At 42.3% G+C, this 16,306-nt stretch overlaps 3 protein-coding genes across 8 annotated transcripts; 2 read left to right on the plus strand and 1 right to left on the minus strand.

The window, feature by feature from the left end:
• Positions 1–5,625: 5,625 nt before the first annotated feature.
• On the minus strand, positions 5,626–10,290 carry LOC106746261 (phosphatidylinositide phosphatase SAC1). 2 transcript variants are annotated; one of them, XM_014622638.1, is made up of 8 exons: positions 9,917–10,290; positions 9,705–9,796; positions 9,140–9,480; positions 8,796–8,907; positions 8,353–8,696; positions 7,156–7,533; positions 6,812–6,979; positions 5,626–6,745 (listed from the first exon to the last, which is right to left on the minus strand). In XM_014622638.1, exons 1-8 carry the CDS (start codon positions 9,952–9,954, stop codon positions 6,467–6,469), a joined length of 1,752 nt encoding a protein of 583 aa, XP_014478124.1. In that variant the 5' UTR covers positions 9,955–10,290; the 3' UTR covers positions 5,626–6,466. The 2 variants fall into 2 exon arrangements, with proteins under 2 accessions (XP_014478124.1, XP_014478125.1); XM_014622639.1 differs by lacking the exon at positions 9,917–10,290 and having other exon boundaries at positions 9,140–9,603; positions 9,705–9,799.
• A 449-nt stretch (positions 10,291–10,739) lies between these two features.
• Positions 10,740–12,523, plus strand: LOC106746264. Of its 3 annotated transcripts, none has more exons than XM_014622645.1 (4): positions 10,740–10,804; positions 11,244–11,392; positions 11,457–11,616; positions 11,777–12,256. In XM_014622645.1, exons 2-4 carry the CDS (start codon positions 11,337–11,339, stop codon positions 11,960–11,962), a joined length of 402 nt encoding a protein of 133 aa, XP_014478131.1. In that variant the 5' UTR covers positions 10,740–10,804; positions 11,244–11,336; the 3' UTR covers positions 11,963–12,256. The 3 variants fall into 3 exon arrangements, with proteins under 3 accessions (XP_014478131.1, XP_014478132.1, XP_014478133.1); XM_014622646.1 differs by lacking the exon at positions 10,740–10,804 and adding an exon at positions 12,427–12,523 and having other exon boundaries at positions 10,834–11,392; positions 11,777–11,961; XM_014622647.1 differs by lacking the exon at positions 10,740–10,804 and having other exon boundaries at positions 10,852–11,350.
• Positions 12,524–12,795: 272 nt separating this feature from the next.
• LOC106746263 (reticulocalbin-2) lies at positions 12,796–15,958 on the plus strand. 3 transcript variants are annotated; one of them, XM_014622642.1, is made up of 5 exons: positions 12,796–13,236; positions 13,719–13,963; positions 14,389–14,536; positions 14,616–15,071; positions 15,192–15,958. In XM_014622642.1, the coding sequence occupies exons 2-5, from the start codon at positions 13,738–13,740 to the stop codon at positions 15,361–15,363; spliced, it is 1,002 nt and encodes a 333-aa protein (XP_014478128.1). In that variant the 5' UTR covers positions 12,796–13,236; positions 13,719–13,737; the 3' UTR covers positions 15,364–15,958. The 3 variants fall into 3 exon arrangements, with proteins under 3 accessions (XP_014478128.1, XP_014478129.1, XP_014478127.1); XM_014622643.1 differs by having other exon boundaries at positions 12,796–12,957; XM_014622641.1 differs by lacking the exon at positions 12,796–13,236 and having other exon boundaries at positions 13,312–13,963.
• The last annotated feature ends 348 nt before the right edge of the window (positions 15,959–16,306 follow it).

The raw sequence follows: 16,306 nt of genomic DNA on the forward strand, positions 1-16,306 counted from the left end.
AATTACTACAACGGGCATCCAAATAGAGAGGGAGGGTCAAGGAGACCGTAACGCGCAATCGTGACGTTAATTGTATCTGGAAGATCGACACGTAGCTAAGGCAAAGACGATCGTCGAATACCGCACCAATGTTGAAGCAACAAACTTCAGCATCTCCTCCTCGACGTGGGCGAGAATGACGACAGGAGGAGGTAAACCACAACGTCATCCTTAAGTGTCATTAGAGTAATTACCGCCCAACACGTCTCCCGTCTTCATCGCACGTATCATCTTGCACGCGTAATTTTTGAGAAAAATCTTGGCTACGAGATGCCTTTTCCGTGTTACACTCTCTCTCTCTCTCTCTCTCTCGCTTCCTGAATAATGCAAAAGATTTATGACGCGGAAAAGATTCTTGTGCGTCCGCGGTCCGTATCTCTTTACGCTTCCTTTTCATGACGTGTTACGCGGAAAAATTAAGTGAAACACGCAGCAAGTATGCGCCACGAGAAGCAGCGAATAATATTTACTAATGAGCGCATGGGAAGCGGTGGACGGAACATAAACCGAAAGAAAGATGTTTCCGACCGACGTGCGACCGTAACACCTGGGAATTGTGACTCATCTCGTTGATTTCTGCCCTTAGTTACGAAACATAGCGGCGCGCATGATATGCTGACACATGCGCGTAACATATGTGCCAATTGAAATGCCGAAACGAAGCGTTTCGACCCCGTAGATATGCGCATGTAGAGGTGTGAGCGTCTGCGCAAATTTAACGTCGATGGCACGTTGACTTTGCTAATAATTTATCGCGATAATTTATTCGCCATTCTTGCCTGACGGATCTGCCGTAAGACGGATGATTTGTGTCGAACGTTTTCGCGCAAAAATGGCGGATGTTCCGCTCACGCGGAACGATCGGTCGAGAAGAGTTTTTAAATTTAGCGGTTCGGATCGAGTGGCTGTACGCTTGCATAAACCGAAGCGGTTATATTTCTTGTTCTTCGATAAAACGCCGCCATCGCTGCGAGAACTCTCGGCTATTTTGTATCCATAGCGGTGACGATGCGCCGTAACGTGTACGTAATATCGTTCACGAATCCGTCACGATGAGCAAACGGAAAATGGAGACGGTTAGTTTGATCCGTCGAACGAGGACGGACCGCTCCGTTGATTACAAAATGCAATTAATTAACGATTATTTGTAATTTGGAACTCGCGCCGGCGGTATCACTGCGAGCGGAAAGTTGCCGGAATCTGCGAGCGCCCGTGCTTATTTAGCAGAGCGAGAGGCTGCGAATAGCTGCCGTATAACTTTCCCGGGACTTCGTCGCGAGACATGTCAGCCATTTCGGCTAACGCTCGTCACATTGTACACTATACATACACAACAGGCGTGCTGTATCTTGTCAATTTACTTGAAGTCCGTACGACGCACACCAGCACGAGGATAGCAAGCTCGACCGCAGAACAGCGTCTTGTTCCTTGGCGGTGCCTTCGCGCTCGTCCCCAACTTGGCCGGACGAGTTAACCGAAGGGATTATGCTCGAAATTTTGCGGACCACGTTTGCCGAAAGTCCTGAGAGGATTAATCGACAGGGCGCTTTACAGTTAAGGTGAGCGTCGCGGTTACGATTAATGAAGCAACTATTGTAAATCGTCGAAAGTGTCAAATCTCGATTTCGTCTCGGACAATGAGAGTTTCTATTAGACAAATCGGAAAAAGTTCGTGCGGTTTCCTTTCTTAGCGATTGAATCGAAGTCGAATTTCGGTCGGTGCATTCGCACTTGTAATACGTAAGGTTGGTGTCAACAGAAGGTTACATTCATGTCGTCGGTCATACACGATGCGCAATTGTTTCAACATTCCGTTGTTCATGCGAGGTTAAAGACGGATAGCGAAGTTAAAAACTCGCGCTTTCCCGTTTTATGAGTTTAAATTTGGAGATACAGCAGCAAAGATTATGTTAATATTACATATTTAATATTAATATATTATGTCAATCCATGTGATAATTTTTATTTCTCATAATATTTATTTATGTCTTATCGCAATAAGTGTTTAATTGTCTATCGGAATTTATTTAAATCGCTTCCTTGTACTACTTAGAAAACTTCCGCATACAACTGTAATATTACTATAATAACATAATTATCAAAGGCGGGCTCCGATATCACACACAGATGATTGGCTAAATTAATATAAAATTTCCTAATTGGCGGTCCAGCAGAAAGAGCCGATGCGAATGAAATATCGCACCGTGCGCTAACGAGACCCTCCCATTATCAGTAGCATACAAGATTAAGTACAGATTATTAGGTTGTTGTTAGATAATGCAGATTACTTCCATGAAAAAATTATACATGTTTTTGATCAAGAATCTACTTAATTGTATTTTTGTTGTGGTAATTATTTAATTAAGGTAATAATACAACGACGCGTATACATCCTCACACGACATGTATATATCTTTTCAGCACTTTAACACATTTTTGAGGTCGTTTTTGCCGTTATTTATTTAAATTTCTCTTAAGAATGTTAATAAAAATCTATGAGAAAATTATGAGCACTCTTTTCATCATTTGAGTGTGCACACCCATGAAAACACACACACACACACACACATGCACGTATACATTATTTCGTGTACACAGCCTTAGCCGGAGTAATATCTCGAAATCCATTAGCGTCGCCTCCGCGGACCGCAATCTTGATAATTCCACGTGGACTTGGGCGGGAGTGCGGCAAGCGAGCAAGAATCACCGCCGGAATGCGGAATACACACATTGGCCAAATAAGCGCGCGACCGAGAAGGGACCGAGAAATAGAATACGGGAGATGAAACGCGAGGTCGAAGCGAGAGAGAGTGTAAGTTGCATGAGAAGAGGAGAGACGAAGATGAGCGGATAGAATTGCCAAGAATCAGAGAAAGGGACGGAGAGAAAGACATGATGAGAGAGAGAGAGAGAGAGAGAGAGAGAGAAAGACTACCGAGACGTATGACTCCCCAGGGAAATTTAGGTGCGACCTCCATGTATCACCGTACCCACCGTAAGTAGCTACATAACCGTACGAACCCGCATACGTGCTTGTTGCCGGCGCGCACGATTATGTAGGCTCCCGCGCGAACAAACGCGTGCCGAGGTAAGGCCGGAAGGTACCTTTCCGGAGGATTGCAACGAGAGACGGTGGGAGGATTTTACACGCCGCTCTCACGGAGGGAGTGTTATCAAGTGTACAAATTATTTTCATGAAATTCAAAGTTTATTCACAAAAAGTCAAGTACAAGTTTGACGTTTCTTTTTTTCTTCTTTCTAAATTCTCAATTGCGTTGTATCTCGTTTCGCCTGCGGTGAGCCTGCTTCCCCACCTCCCACTTATTCTGATACCTTTTAGTTTTTCTTATATTAGTTTGTTTTTCTTTTCTCGTACCGATTTAAGGTGCAGCTTACCGCTGATTGTAGAGTTCTCCGTTTCTGGCTTAGTGATCGCTTCTTGTGTGTATCATCTCTGTAAGCTCAAGGGGTTTGAAACTCCCAGAGTATTGATAAATCAATCGATCAATCTCTCTCTCTCTCTCCTTCCCTTTTTATTTTTTTTTCTTTCTGTTCGTGCCAGTAATGCAATCGCACTCGATAACTAATAACCGCGAAATTCAGATGATATTCCCTAAAGTCAATCCCGCCATCGTTGCCCTCCAATCTGTCTCTTGCAAAGTGAGAAGAATCGTCGGGGCGAAGCGACCGCGAACGAATGGAGGGAGAGCGAATATACCGGTGAAATGGTAATAAAATCGATGCTCCGGATCTGCTTCAGTTTATAATTGAATCAAATTAATCACCCGGACCGACCTCGAGTTCGCATTCCTGCCGTCGATTCATCCGCAGCCATCTCCAATTAATAGCGCGGCCGTGGACGAAGGAGAGCGGAGGGATGAGAGAGGGGGAGGCGGGTGGAAGGTCACCCCGTTTCGTTTGGAACTTCATAAAACGAATTCAATTACCGGTGACCGTTTGTCAAAGACTCAAAGCCACCGAAATGTTTCAGTGCCGTTTGTGGAAATGACGCGATCCGCCGATCGTGTGTTTTTTCGCTCCGCCGTTCTCCCGCTTGTCAATAGAAGAAAATAAACGGAGCCCAAGCGAGCAGCCCCTCGCACGCACGGTGGAAATCGCGCGTGAAATCATCACACTTATACGAGGACCGCGTGCTGAATCGAAAGGTACATATGCGAGAAATGTGATAATTTTGCTGCAATTTTGAAAAGAGATTCTATTAATCTTCCAATAATATTTTAATGTAAAGTTATATTGGAAGGTTAGTGGTATATATCGGTAACTTTCTCGTTAAACTAAGTAAGGTTGTAACCTCGCTGTAACTTTTAGTATAATGTGCTATGAGGGATGTTAACATAAATGAAAAATCGGGAAAGTTGATTTAAATTGTACAGTTTTTTCGACAAACTAATAACTTAAATTTCTCGTAAATCTCTCTTTTTCCCACTCCTCTCTCTCTCTCTTCGTCTCATTGATTTCTAATTAATTAATTTATTACTACTAATGAACTAATCAAATGAATAGCTTAAAAGAAGTAATTATTAACCATAAATATTAATAATTAATATCAATGAATGATAAAGATTAATAATTATAGTTTTGAGATTGCACAATATTTTTGGCGGTATAATTCGTCTATTTGTTGTTAACATCACGTTATAGTCAGAAAGAAGAATAAATTATTAACACTTGTCGATGAGCACCGCCATCTACTTAATGTTCTTTTTTTCTTGTAAACAGCAGCATTTCTCTAAAATATTAAAAAATATTCTCTCGTGTGACATTCCTTCCTTTATATCTAAATAGATAATGTTAATTCATAATTGCGTTGCAGATGTACAGTAAAATACTATATATATATATATATATAGTATTATATTATATTATATATATATATATATATATATTGTATTTTACTGTATATACATATATATATATATGTCCTAAAAGCGTTATATATTTTAGCTCCATAAATCGTGCTTACGGAAATTCGTGCGTTCTAGTTTGGCTTCTGACTTAACGTTAAGTTCTACTTTATATGAAGCACTTTGCGAATCACGAATGCCCGTACAAACAAGTTACCGACAATATATATTCAGTTCATTCATACAAGCTATTTAATTAAGCCTTTTTGATAACTTTCATGGGCTCCGGTTAACCAGCAAGTCGGCTCTATTCCTCAATAACTGATATAGTCAATTAAAAGAGAATTAATTAGACTTAGTTTTACATTATGAAAGAGTTCTTTTATACACGGAACCTTTATTTATATCAAGATTTTAATGATTTTTCTGCATTAATCATAGAAAACCGTCTTGTATGTCCGTGAAAGTTTCACAAACAAAGGTTCCATTAAAGGCAATATGTTGAAATCTTGTTCGTATTGTTTCTATATAAAGCACATAATTAACAAATATAAAACTTAATAAATTCTATATATTTGGGAATAAATATAAATGTCTATTGTTATTATTTAAAAATCATTATTATTACTATAAAATTCTCATGACGTGATTTTACTCAAATTCCTTTTAACCTTAAAAAGTACGCTACTTTAAATAAAAAATATAAACATGGCATGACATGTAATGTTATTTGGAAAAATTTATTTTCAAAAATCACAAATATATCCAAGAGATAACTACAATTTTGCATTCGTAAACGAGAAGGTTCCAACATTACGAATATTCACTGACACATCAACAAAAGTTGAAGAGATTGAAAAACGATTCTTTCAACCCTTGGCATTTCAGCCTGTTCTGTATTGTACGGTTCTGCTTGACAAATCGGTCTCATGCTACAGGTGATTTGTCTATGGACGGTGGGTACCAAGCACGTTCTCCGCGATCTGACTCTATTCGCGCATGCAAACGCTGAAAACCAGAGGCTCGAGCCTTTCTAATGCATTACAAGAGCTTACGAAATGCCAAGCGAACTCTAATGGAACGTCGTTCGAGAATTGTGTTACTCTACCAACTATTATGCGGAAAGTGCAGGAATCGCAGTGACAAGTCGCCAATAATAGAATACCAACTTCCCGTACGTGCGTCGGTGTGTGTGTGTGTGTGTGTGTAGACCCTGTGCCGAAAATAAAAATGCTACCCGACAGATGCGGACCTTCTTCTGTCGGTGTTATAGAAACGAACACCAGGAATGGTGTCGAATCCCGGAAATCGAAACGTGTACATGTACGCGCGTACACATACATATATGTACATTTTGATTACGACGTTAATTCACAGTGTGGATAAGCGTCATTGGTATGTCGATGCACGATGAGATCTATCCTATCTTTGTGCTGCGACAGGAAACCCGAAATATCGGTCAATGATTACCCAAGTGATAACTCTACTCGCTTATCGCATATATATATATATATATATATATGTCGTACAATATACAACATTTGGGACACCGTGGAGCCAGTCTAAAGTAATTTCGGCTTGTCGACGTATTGTTTGCCGTGATGGATAATGGTGGCGAAAGTGCCGGCGACCATGCCGCCCCAGAATAGCATGTACAGCAAGACCTCCGTTGTGTAGCGCGACGGCAAGATCACATGGGCGATTAGCATCGAAGACGCGACTATGAGAACAAGTGGGAATGTAGCATAGCGCCAGTTTCGTTCGGACTCCAAAGGACATTGAACGGAGGTACACTCGCCGTCCTGGACGATGTAGCGACCTAGGAAGAGCTCCAGCGAATCCTGTGCTCCACACGAAACATAAATTAGTCCCGTCGGGGAAAAATACTTGATAATTTCTCCACTCACCTGTCTGTAGCCGTCGGCGAAGTTGTTTTTATAGTACCTTGTCAGTGAGTTTAAGCCGTCCTTCATAGCGCCTAATTTCGTACGTTTGCCTGTGCGCGTGAAGTCTGTCTTCAACGCACCCGTGCCGGAATATTGTATGCTCACCACATCCGCGTTATCGGCCCAGATCTGAGAAGAGATTTTACAATATTATTCTTATATCTATTTTACAATATTAAAACACAATCCATGACGGACGGAGTTTCACAGATGAACAGTGGTGGCGAACTCGTCAATATCAGAAATTCCAAGAAGGAATTACGATCCTGTTATTATCTCGGAAAATCTAACGGGATTCAGCATACCTGCTTGAAAAGGTTTTCGAACGCAGGGTGATCCTCCACCTTCCTGAGCACTTCCAGTCTGCTTAACACCTCATTGAGAACTCGCTTAGCCAGCATGCTTTGCACAACGTTCGTTCGGTCCAGGCAGTCGATGCAATTTGTACGAAAAACGCCGTCTTGGACCGAGAGTAGCGCTCCGTCCCTCATCAGCAGGAAATAACCCATCTGTTCTTGATCGTGAGTTAATCGGTCCATTAGATTATTCAGTCTGTCCCACCTTAATCTTCGACATTCCGCGTGAAAGTCGAAAGCCTCATATCGAACGTTTTGGTTGTTGACTCTTTGAACTAAATTGCGATATGCCTCTTCAAGCAGAGCTTCTGGTCCGTGTTGATCGATCTGCTCGAAACACCGATAGCATACATTTGCGTGCTTCTGAATTGATTGTTAAAATTTAAAATATTTAAATATAAAATTCTTAAAATTCTATTTTTCCTTCAATGGCGCAATAGCCCTAGTAGGGCCTACCTCTTTCACTACACATGTGATGCGCACGCAGATTATACACATGCATACGGGACCTACACAGTTTAAACGCCGGTTCCGAACGGCAAATTTTTTGGAAAAAGGTTTACATGGCATGAATACTCTTTAGTGGTTTGCCAGACCACCGAAGAGAAGCTACGAGCGCATGAAAATTTCTCCGACTCTGCCGAAGATCGAACTCGGGACCTCTAAAATGGTAGACCGGTGCGCCATGTTCGCGCTCTAAAATTCTATTAAATTTGTTAAATTAAAAAAAAATGTATTTTTAACTTTAACTTATTGTTAACTTTAAATAGTTTGAAATAAAATTCTCTAAATTTAAAGGATTATATTAAAAGAATTTTAAAAACTAGAGAATTTTTAATTTTCAAAATCTTTAATTTATAAATTTTTACGATTTAAATGTAAATAATTACAAATAATTATTGTGGGAGGATATTTTAGACTTCTTTTCTTAGTAGTTTTAGATTTCTTTTTTAACTCAAACCGAATAAGTCAGAGAATGAAGGTCTAAAATAACGAATCTATATAGATCCTCTATCTATTTACACAGATCCACTGGAGCTCGAGATTAGATAACAAGGAAAACGTGTGAAATATCTACCAGATAAGATACAGTTACTCGAAGAAATAGGTATCCCTTTAGAATAGAAAAAAAGAAAGAAAACTCACCAGATTCACCAAGATCTGCCTTCCATAGTGGAAGATCTGAACGTCGAAGTGCCGTGCGCAGGCACTCTGATGGTCCTCGTGAGGACTAATCTGCGGCTTCGGCTTGTACTTCAAGTTCGGCGCTTGATACCAAAACAGAGGGATGGATCCGCGCGTCTGCACGAAGGAACTACGATCACCGCTCACCTCGATTAGCTGCTCCGTCTCCACATAATTGGATACGTTCCCGGTGGAATCTATGCCGCGCGAGAACAGCCTCGTGCCAGCACGATGTATACCGCGTCTGGAGACGATGCCCCAATTGAACGCTATGCCGTTCACGACCACTGTGTTTAGTGAGACGACTAGAGATTAACAGCGTTAAGGTCATCCGTCGGAAGGACGTGTATAATTCTTTCGGATTCACGCGGCGAAAAGTAGCACGTGTACACATCAAAGGATACAGCCGTGAATAATGGGTAAACAGAACTTGTACTGCTCCGGTCTGGCACTCAAGTCTTGCAGCAAGTAGGTGTTCCACACGAACCTGGGATCTGCCCTGTCGTGAAGCGGCATCTAAACGACACATCGTCCTATTGTCAAACTGTTTATTTGCAATATCACACGGAGAGTTGTGCGTACGTATGTTAGGTGTTACAAATTAATTCAGTGCCCTTCGCATTTAACTGTCTTGTAACTGTCTCTGGTTCGAATTTAAGTTTTCTCCCCGTCCGTATATATATCGTAAATAAACTTTGAATTTCGGGAAAAAGGACACCGAATTAATTTGTGCGTTTGATATATTTACTTGCAAAAATTCAGGCGTCGTATTGTGAAGCCTCTGCATGGTGTGGCTGAGGTCGTACGTATAGCTGAAGTAAAAGTACGGTGTGTTCAAGACAGACTTCACCATCTCCAGGTACATAGCGTTACTTTGCACTTGCTTCTCGGTCAGATGGAGGGAGGACCTTGTATAGGGTATCACCTCGGTCGCAGATATTCTGTAGATCTGATGGCCCGCTATAGTACCGCACATTTGAGCGTCCATAATTGCAATGAGGTAACGACACGCCAAGAGGCGTATCGTCCCAACCAGTCCCCATATCTTCCGACGGCTGGCAGTTGTTGGAATTTGACTAGCTGTACCAGCTGCAACGGGCAATTTTATCGTTAATTCGTCTGATTCTAACAAGTAAGATACAAAATGTGTTCTTTTCAATTAGGTGACTGGATGATAGTCTTCTTGTCTTTAGAATAAGAGAAGTGTACAATCTGGAATTGTAAAGGGGAAAAGAAAAGAAAAACTACGTTCCAATACAGCACTGTTCGGTTAAAAGGAGCAAGCCTGTATTATTATGTAACTATTAATTTACCTTGCGTGTAAATCTGTTGACTCACTCGATCGACCACCAACAGGACTTTGGTCCCGACTGGTTCCACAAAAAATTTCTCAGGAGTGGCATACCTTGGGCGAGACAACAATTTGAAATTAGTCGTCGGTGCGAAAAGATCGGCTCGACAACTTTGAGCATGTACTGTTTCGATATTAATTGACGATGTGTTGTGAAAAATACCGGTTACTCACAGGTACAAATTGTCATAAACGTCCGTGTTTGGCATCATATCGTCAAATAACGAGCGGGTTGCAAAATATTAAGCGAACGGACGTGCGAACGGCGAAATAATAAAAGTAATACCGTAAAAAAGAAACTGACAAGCGGACGAAACGAGGTCCATATATATATATATATACATATGTATATTCAACGCGCGCAAGGATTTATCAACGAAAAACGGATCACGGTGTGAATTGTTAACTTCTTGTCAACTCAGGGTTAACATGATCGAACACTGTCACCATCAGGAATAACCTCTCCAATCCGCCAATTATCACATATCGGACTATCTCTTTTCACTGCGTGCCTCACGATTACCCATTGGTTTGTTCCTCGTTAAGGAATGTGGCGACTCACAGCGGAGATTCTGGAACCATATTACAGAAATAAGGGGAATAAATTTACGAGAATGATTAAATCCGTTATTTCCATAATTTAGTTCCAGAAGAGAATTTTGCAAAGTTAGTGGATTCTGTGAGGTACAGTTCACAATGTTTAACAGTTTATCTAAGATTTTATCCTTGACTGGTAAATATCAACTCCTACCATTTCCCTAATGCGTTTCAAAACTAGAACGAAAGATTCATCGTGTACACTTGAATCCGCTTTCGTTAGCACTCCGGTGTAATATGGTGCACCATTGTGCCCCACTCCCTCAGTCATAAGTGTGGAAAGTTCCTAGGATTCTCCATCGGGGGTGGCCTCCTAGCTGACGGTATCTGAGTAGTAGGGTGATGCGCGCGTACATATCGACAGTGGCTACAACTTCCCCATGCGTAAAAATAACATGTAACTAGTCAGGAGCGAACACTTGTAAACCTAAAACATTTATATATAGCATTAATGGGTTGGATAAGGTTAGTTCCCTATAATCTCTATTTTCGTATATCTCTAATTAAAAATACAAAAAACGAGGTCATGATGTGACTAAACGATAGAGCCGGAAGTATTTTCTATTTCTCAAGTAGTATGACTCAAGGGCTGGTCAGACGTACTTTCCATTGTAATGAAACAGAAAAATATATTCGAAAACTAGAAACTCTAAGCTGCAAAATACATCTTGAATTACCTCACTTATCATTAATTAATTATGCTGAAGTAACAACCCGCTGAATCTATCCTATTCTTCGTGATCAAGAGAAATGACTCTTCAATCTTTCTGCTTTTATTTTTAAACATTACGCTCGCGACTCAACGGCGACCGTAATGGAAACTTGTATTTTCGAGTGAAATGAAACAACACATAGATATTATCGAATAGTAAGAAACAAGACATCGACTTTATACTCATGACAGGCTTTACGTAATTTCGATATTACCGCATCGCGAACAGTCGTCCCGGCAGACTCGACGGAGCATCACCAGATCCACGTCCCAAAGTGACGAATAATGGGGTTCGTGCGGTTAGTACATTTGCTGAGGAGTAAAGACAACGCAGTGATATGGTATTCGCATGATTCACCGTCCCGTAAATCAAGATCGGATCACGACGATAGGTTATGTCCGTAGGTTCGCTGTCAAGTCCACCCTCGCAGGCGGTATTGTTTATTACAGCGTCCAACAGGGTCTGTGGTCCAAGTCCGAAGACAGCGTGCAGTTGTACGGAAAGGTTTACAATAACGTTGCTCCTTATATCAAAGACAACATTCCGAAAAAAGTCGTGAGCGAGGTAGGTGTTGCTTCAACAAATAGATACTTAATGCGTATTCAGTACTAAAATTGCTGAATGCTTATTATTCAATGCCGATGAATTTACTGCTTTGCGTTTCGTCAGAGGTTTTGTCAGAGATTGTATGAGGGGAAAATAATCAGTGAAATATTGTACACAGCTTCCGCCGATGTTGAGTGCCAGCGAGCTCTGCAACTCCGTCAAGTCAACGTGGAACAAGGGAGTCATAGCAAGTATGAAATTCCTATCCGAGACTCCCACTCATGTGAGCAATGGTATTGAGAGTGTCTCAAAAACGATGGGACAGTTCGCGGAGCAGCAGAGGGCGGCTGAGAAAAGTCAATAGTACGAACGATTTCTAGTTTTATTTTGCGGATTTTAGACAAACGTTATGTATGATATACTACCGATGAAATATTGAGATATCATATTTCTACAGCATCTCTCTGCCATATTTACATTTGTTTACAATCTGTACGATACATCGATTCTCTTTAATTTATCGTGTTATCACATGCGAGAATATATTTTATCATGTGTCAGTCAAATCGTAGCTTGCCTGAAAAGGCCGGTAACTATGAATAACACAATTAATTAAGGAAAAATTAATAAATCAATATATATAGCATTTGTACAAAAATCTATGTATGTCTTTCCTTAAATATCAAACAAACCGACGCCAACGTTGCGGAAGTTCGATAATTACATTCAAAACGATTAACAAAAGTATATTAATTTCCTAAGACATTCAAAATGAGGTACCAACCGTGTAAGAGTTGCGTAATGTATGACAATAAATTATCATTTCAGGTCGACAGCGTTTATCATCGATGTTTACACGGTGCTCGTTACTAGTAACGACTCGAGAATCGATTGGCGAGCTTTCTCTCGATGTTCGAGATGCGACGGAAACTAGTAGCGGCAAAAGGCAAAGTCGCGCGTTGGCATTGCGCGATGAGAATTCCGAGTGAACTCTCTCTCTCTCTCTCTCTCTCTCTCACGAGCGAGCGCGCTTTCACTCACGATGATAGATTCCGCTCGATTGCCGTTATCGATCCGGTGTTTTAAATAAACTTTCGACTTACGCGCCGTATCGGCCGCGTGCGCGCGGCGCGGTCGAAAATAGACGCGGCGCGCCGTGTGACGTGCCGCGTCTATTTTCAACCGCGGCGACGCCGACACTCCCGGGCACGAAGTCGTGACTCCGCACACGCGTCGCGACTAAAGGAAAGTTTCGCCCGTCTGGCTTTCTCTCACGTTGACGTACGTCCGATTCGAGTCAGCGCACGACGCTAACGAGGGACCCCAGGAAAATCGCCCCAGGCAAACGTCGCGACATACGTACGTGTGTGTAAACAGCAAAGTATATCACGCCGAGACTGCAGGTCTCGGAGAATCTCACGGCCGAACCAACAGATCGCGGCTGCGCATTTCGTCTCGGCGCGAGTTCCAGTAACGACAGGCGTCTTGATTACCAATTTGCGAACGCGCACTTGTAAAATAGCCGGACGACGCTCGGCGAACACCGGTTGTTCGTGCGGCGGTCATCGCGCAGGCGCGGCGCCGCAGTTCGAAGGTATACGCCTGTTGCCACGATCTCTGTCGCCTCATTATTGCCAGGTAACATTGTCTTCCTTTTGCAACTTTTTTTTCTTTTCTTCATCAATTGTCATCTCGCCAATTTTATGGAGGAAATGGTGATCAGGGAGGACGCAATAAGTAAAAACAAGAATTCGCGGAAATCGCGAGTTGATTTTCATTTGATCAGATTGCCGGGCGCGAGCGATACACGCTCGAAGATATTCGCGCGCGATTATTTCATAAAGAATAAATTATACAGATCTTTGTTTGCGTCGCGCGAATATCCGTCGTCTCGAGCGACGTTTCGCGCAATTCGGCCTATCAGGAGCGACGGCCCGGGGAGCGCGTCAGAAAATTTCAGCGATCATCGCATCGCGCGTTAATGGAAAGTAATCGATAATATCCGCGTTGGGAGCCGCGATGTCAGTCGATCGGCGCAGCGGCCGTGCAACGTTCGTTGGAGTTTCGACGAAGAGGTTATGCGCCGTCGCTCTTAGGCCGCGTTCATTATTTTCTCGCAGTCTCACCGACCGCACCGACATGCGAGAGCCGACCGCAATGGCCGTCCGGCTGCTTGTCCTGTTCCTCGTTGCCGCTCTCGTCTCGCTGTCCGTCTGCGACGCCGCCTCCGCGCACATCCACACGCATCAGCACAACAAGGTCGACAGCAATGAGAGGATGGAGGACGGGGCCTTCAGCCCCCGTGACGCCGATCACTATGCCGAGGGAGAGCATCACCAGGAGTTCGACCATGAAGCCATCCTAGGTATGACCGGCCCACGGCGATTCCCGACGACCTCTCGTCACTCTTTTGTTTCGTCAGAACTTGAAAACTGCGTCTGTCTGCCTGATTTAACCCTCGTCGGGAGTTTATTTTAGAAAGAGACAGACGCAGCGAGATAATGTTTTATCAGTTCTGATCGCAATCAAGTTGTGTGTTTTAATCTTTCCAAGAGGTTTCTCTTGGTACTCCTTTGATTGCGTTTTAAATTTACTCCGGTCTTTCCGAATTACAACTTACACTCTGCGTAAGCTGAGGGAAATTATTGTGCCGTCAATGGTACTTTAATAATAATTTGTACATTGGTTTATTTTGATCCTTTTTACGAAAAAAAAAAAGGAAAACTATATAAGGAAATATTGTTGCTACTCCGTTTAATCTTAAATTGCTTTATTTCTCACGGTGCTAAGGAAGTGTGAAGGAAGCGGAAGAATTTGACAAACTTCCAATAGAAGAGTCCAAACGGAGATTGGGGATCTTGCTGACCAAGATGGATCTGAACGACGACAAGTATATAGAAAGAAACGAGCTGAAAGCTTGGATCCTGCGTTCATTTGGGTATATTCGTTTAACTTAATAATGATAATCTTTGTTAATCGAATTGACACAGCGTGTATTAATGAAATTCGGCAAACAGCATGCTGTCCGCAGAGGAATCTCAGGACCGCTTGGACGATGCTGATACAGACGAAGATGGCAGAGTGACTTGGGACGAAGTCCTGCAGGATATTTACGGCAGCGATCCCGACGACCTGGCGCATGACGATAAGCTGATCGAAGACGACAAGGAGACGTTCGAGGCTGCCGATTTGGACAAGGATGGTTACTTGGATTCGGAGGAATTCAAGGCTTACACTCATCCCGAGGAGACGCCGAGAATGTTCCCGCTTCTGTTGAAGCAAGCCTTGCAGGACAAGGACACGGATAAGGATGGTTATATCAGCTTTCAGGAGTTCATCGGCGATAGGGCCAAATCGAAGGACAAAGAATGGTTGCTGACCGAGAAGGACAAGTTCGATTACGAGCATGACAAGAACGGAGACGGCAGGCTCGATTCGGACGAAATTCTCTCCTGGCTTGTACCAAGTAACGAGTGAGTGACTTTTTCCTTACGCTATAATTATTTTAATATGTGATAAAATGTTGTAGTGACACGTTTTGTTGCGAAATTTATTCATATCCTTATCAATATCCTTCTTACCGTGTATTCCAGAGAGATAGCGAGCGACGAGGTGGATCACTTGTTCGCGGGTTCCGACGACGATCATGATAACAGATTGTCGTTCGACGAGATCTTGGATCATCACGACGCTTTCGTGGGTAGCGAGGCGACCGATTACGGCGATCACTTGCAGGACATCGAACGCTTCACGGACGAGCTGTGAGAAGTTGCGCCCGCTCGTTGAATCAAAGAGCTACATGTTTCGTAATACTCATTGGAGATTCGCATGGCTGATGAACATGAGTTCTAGTATTTTTCAACGCATCCCACTCGATATCCGTTTGTTTCGATTTGCTCGCAGCCATTAGAATTCTGATCACGGCGAGATCTCTGCACGCCCATGTATATTTCTAAATTCATGAGTATAGCGTATCACAATATGAATCATCGTCTTCCAATTTTTACCAAACTTCGAGTGCCATATTAGAAAATGCGTAAAGAAGTGAATTGAAGGGAGAGAGAGAGAGAGAGAAATCCTTGTTTCTCATTTCGCAAGTGCATATAGAGTTGCTTAGTTTAAATTCTAGCGACGATGTCATTATTACGCTGTACATATTTATTGTACTTGTATCGCACACGAATGGCACAATCTTAGGTTCGCAACGAGGAGTTCAATGACGATTTCTATACTCGGCATTAAAACGAGTTTCACTTCTTCCTTTAGCACTTTAGCAAATATGTGTATAATTTATAAAGAAAATCTTGACAAATGTGCGCATTGTGACCGATTTTTCTAATAAAATATTTTAACAATTCCACGCGCCCCTTGTTATTCCTGCCGAAATATGTTGCATTAATGACTGAATGTGTTTGAATCAAGCACGGCTGTTATATATTTATTCGTTCAGCTATATGCTTCGTGCTTCCCTGCGAGATTTTTGAAATTTTGAATATACGATAACGTGTTTTCATAAAAAGCATCCTATTATTTTATCTCCATATGTATCAGAAAAAAAAAGGGTATTATTGGGTCTGTTCGTTTTCGCTACACTAGTGCGATAAGTTGAAGTGAAAAAATATATTCTTGTCTCGCTTCAACTTATCGCACTAGCTCAGCGAAAACGAACAGACCTCTATTGTTCCTACATAGGATATCTCTAGGGAAT

Source organism: Dinoponera quadriceps, unplaced genomic scaffold (assembly GCF_001313825.1).
Source record: "Dinoponera quadriceps isolate SergipeBrazil2010 unplaced genomic scaffold, ASM131382v1 scaffold566, whole genome shotgun sequence".
NCBI classification, from domain to species: Eukaryota; Metazoa; Arthropoda; class Insecta; order Hymenoptera; family Formicidae; genus Dinoponera; species Dinoponera quadriceps.

Coding starts and splice junctions, on each gene's coding strand:
- LOC106746261 (XM_014622638.1), bottom strand. CDS start 9,954: ATGATGCCAAACACGGACGTTTATGACAATTTGTACCT. Junction 7,534..8,352: donor GGCAGATCTTGGTGAATCTG/GTGAGTTTTCTT, acceptor TGTTTCGAGCAG/ATCGATCAACACGGACCAGA. Junction 6,980..7,155: donor TCGAAAACCTTTTCAAGCAG/GTATGCTGAATC, acceptor ATCTCTTCTCAG/ATCTGGGCCGATAACGCGGA.
- LOC106746264 (XM_014622645.1), top strand. CDS start 11,337: ATGGGGTTCGTGCGGTTAGTACATTTGCTGAGGAGTAAAGACAACGCA. Junction 11,393..11,456: donor AAAGACAACGCAGTGATATG/GTATTCGCATGA, acceptor TTATGTCCGTAG/GTTCGCTGTCAAGTCCACCC. Junction 11,617..11,776: donor CGAAAAAAGTCGTGAGCGAG/GTAGGTGTTGCT, acceptor TATTGTACACAG/CTTCCGCCGATGTTGAGTGC.
- LOC106746263 (XM_014622641.1), top strand. CDS start 13,618: ATGTCAGTCGATCGGCGCAGCGGCCGTGCAACGTTCGTTGGAGTTTCG. Junction 13,964..14,388: donor CGACCATGAAGCCATCCTAG/GTATGACCGGCC, acceptor CACGGTGCTAAG/GAAGTGTGAAGGAAGCGGAA. Junction 15,072..15,191: donor TGGCTTGTACCAAGTAACGA/GTGAGTGACTTT, acceptor CGTGTATTCCAG/AGAGATAGCGAGCGACGAGG.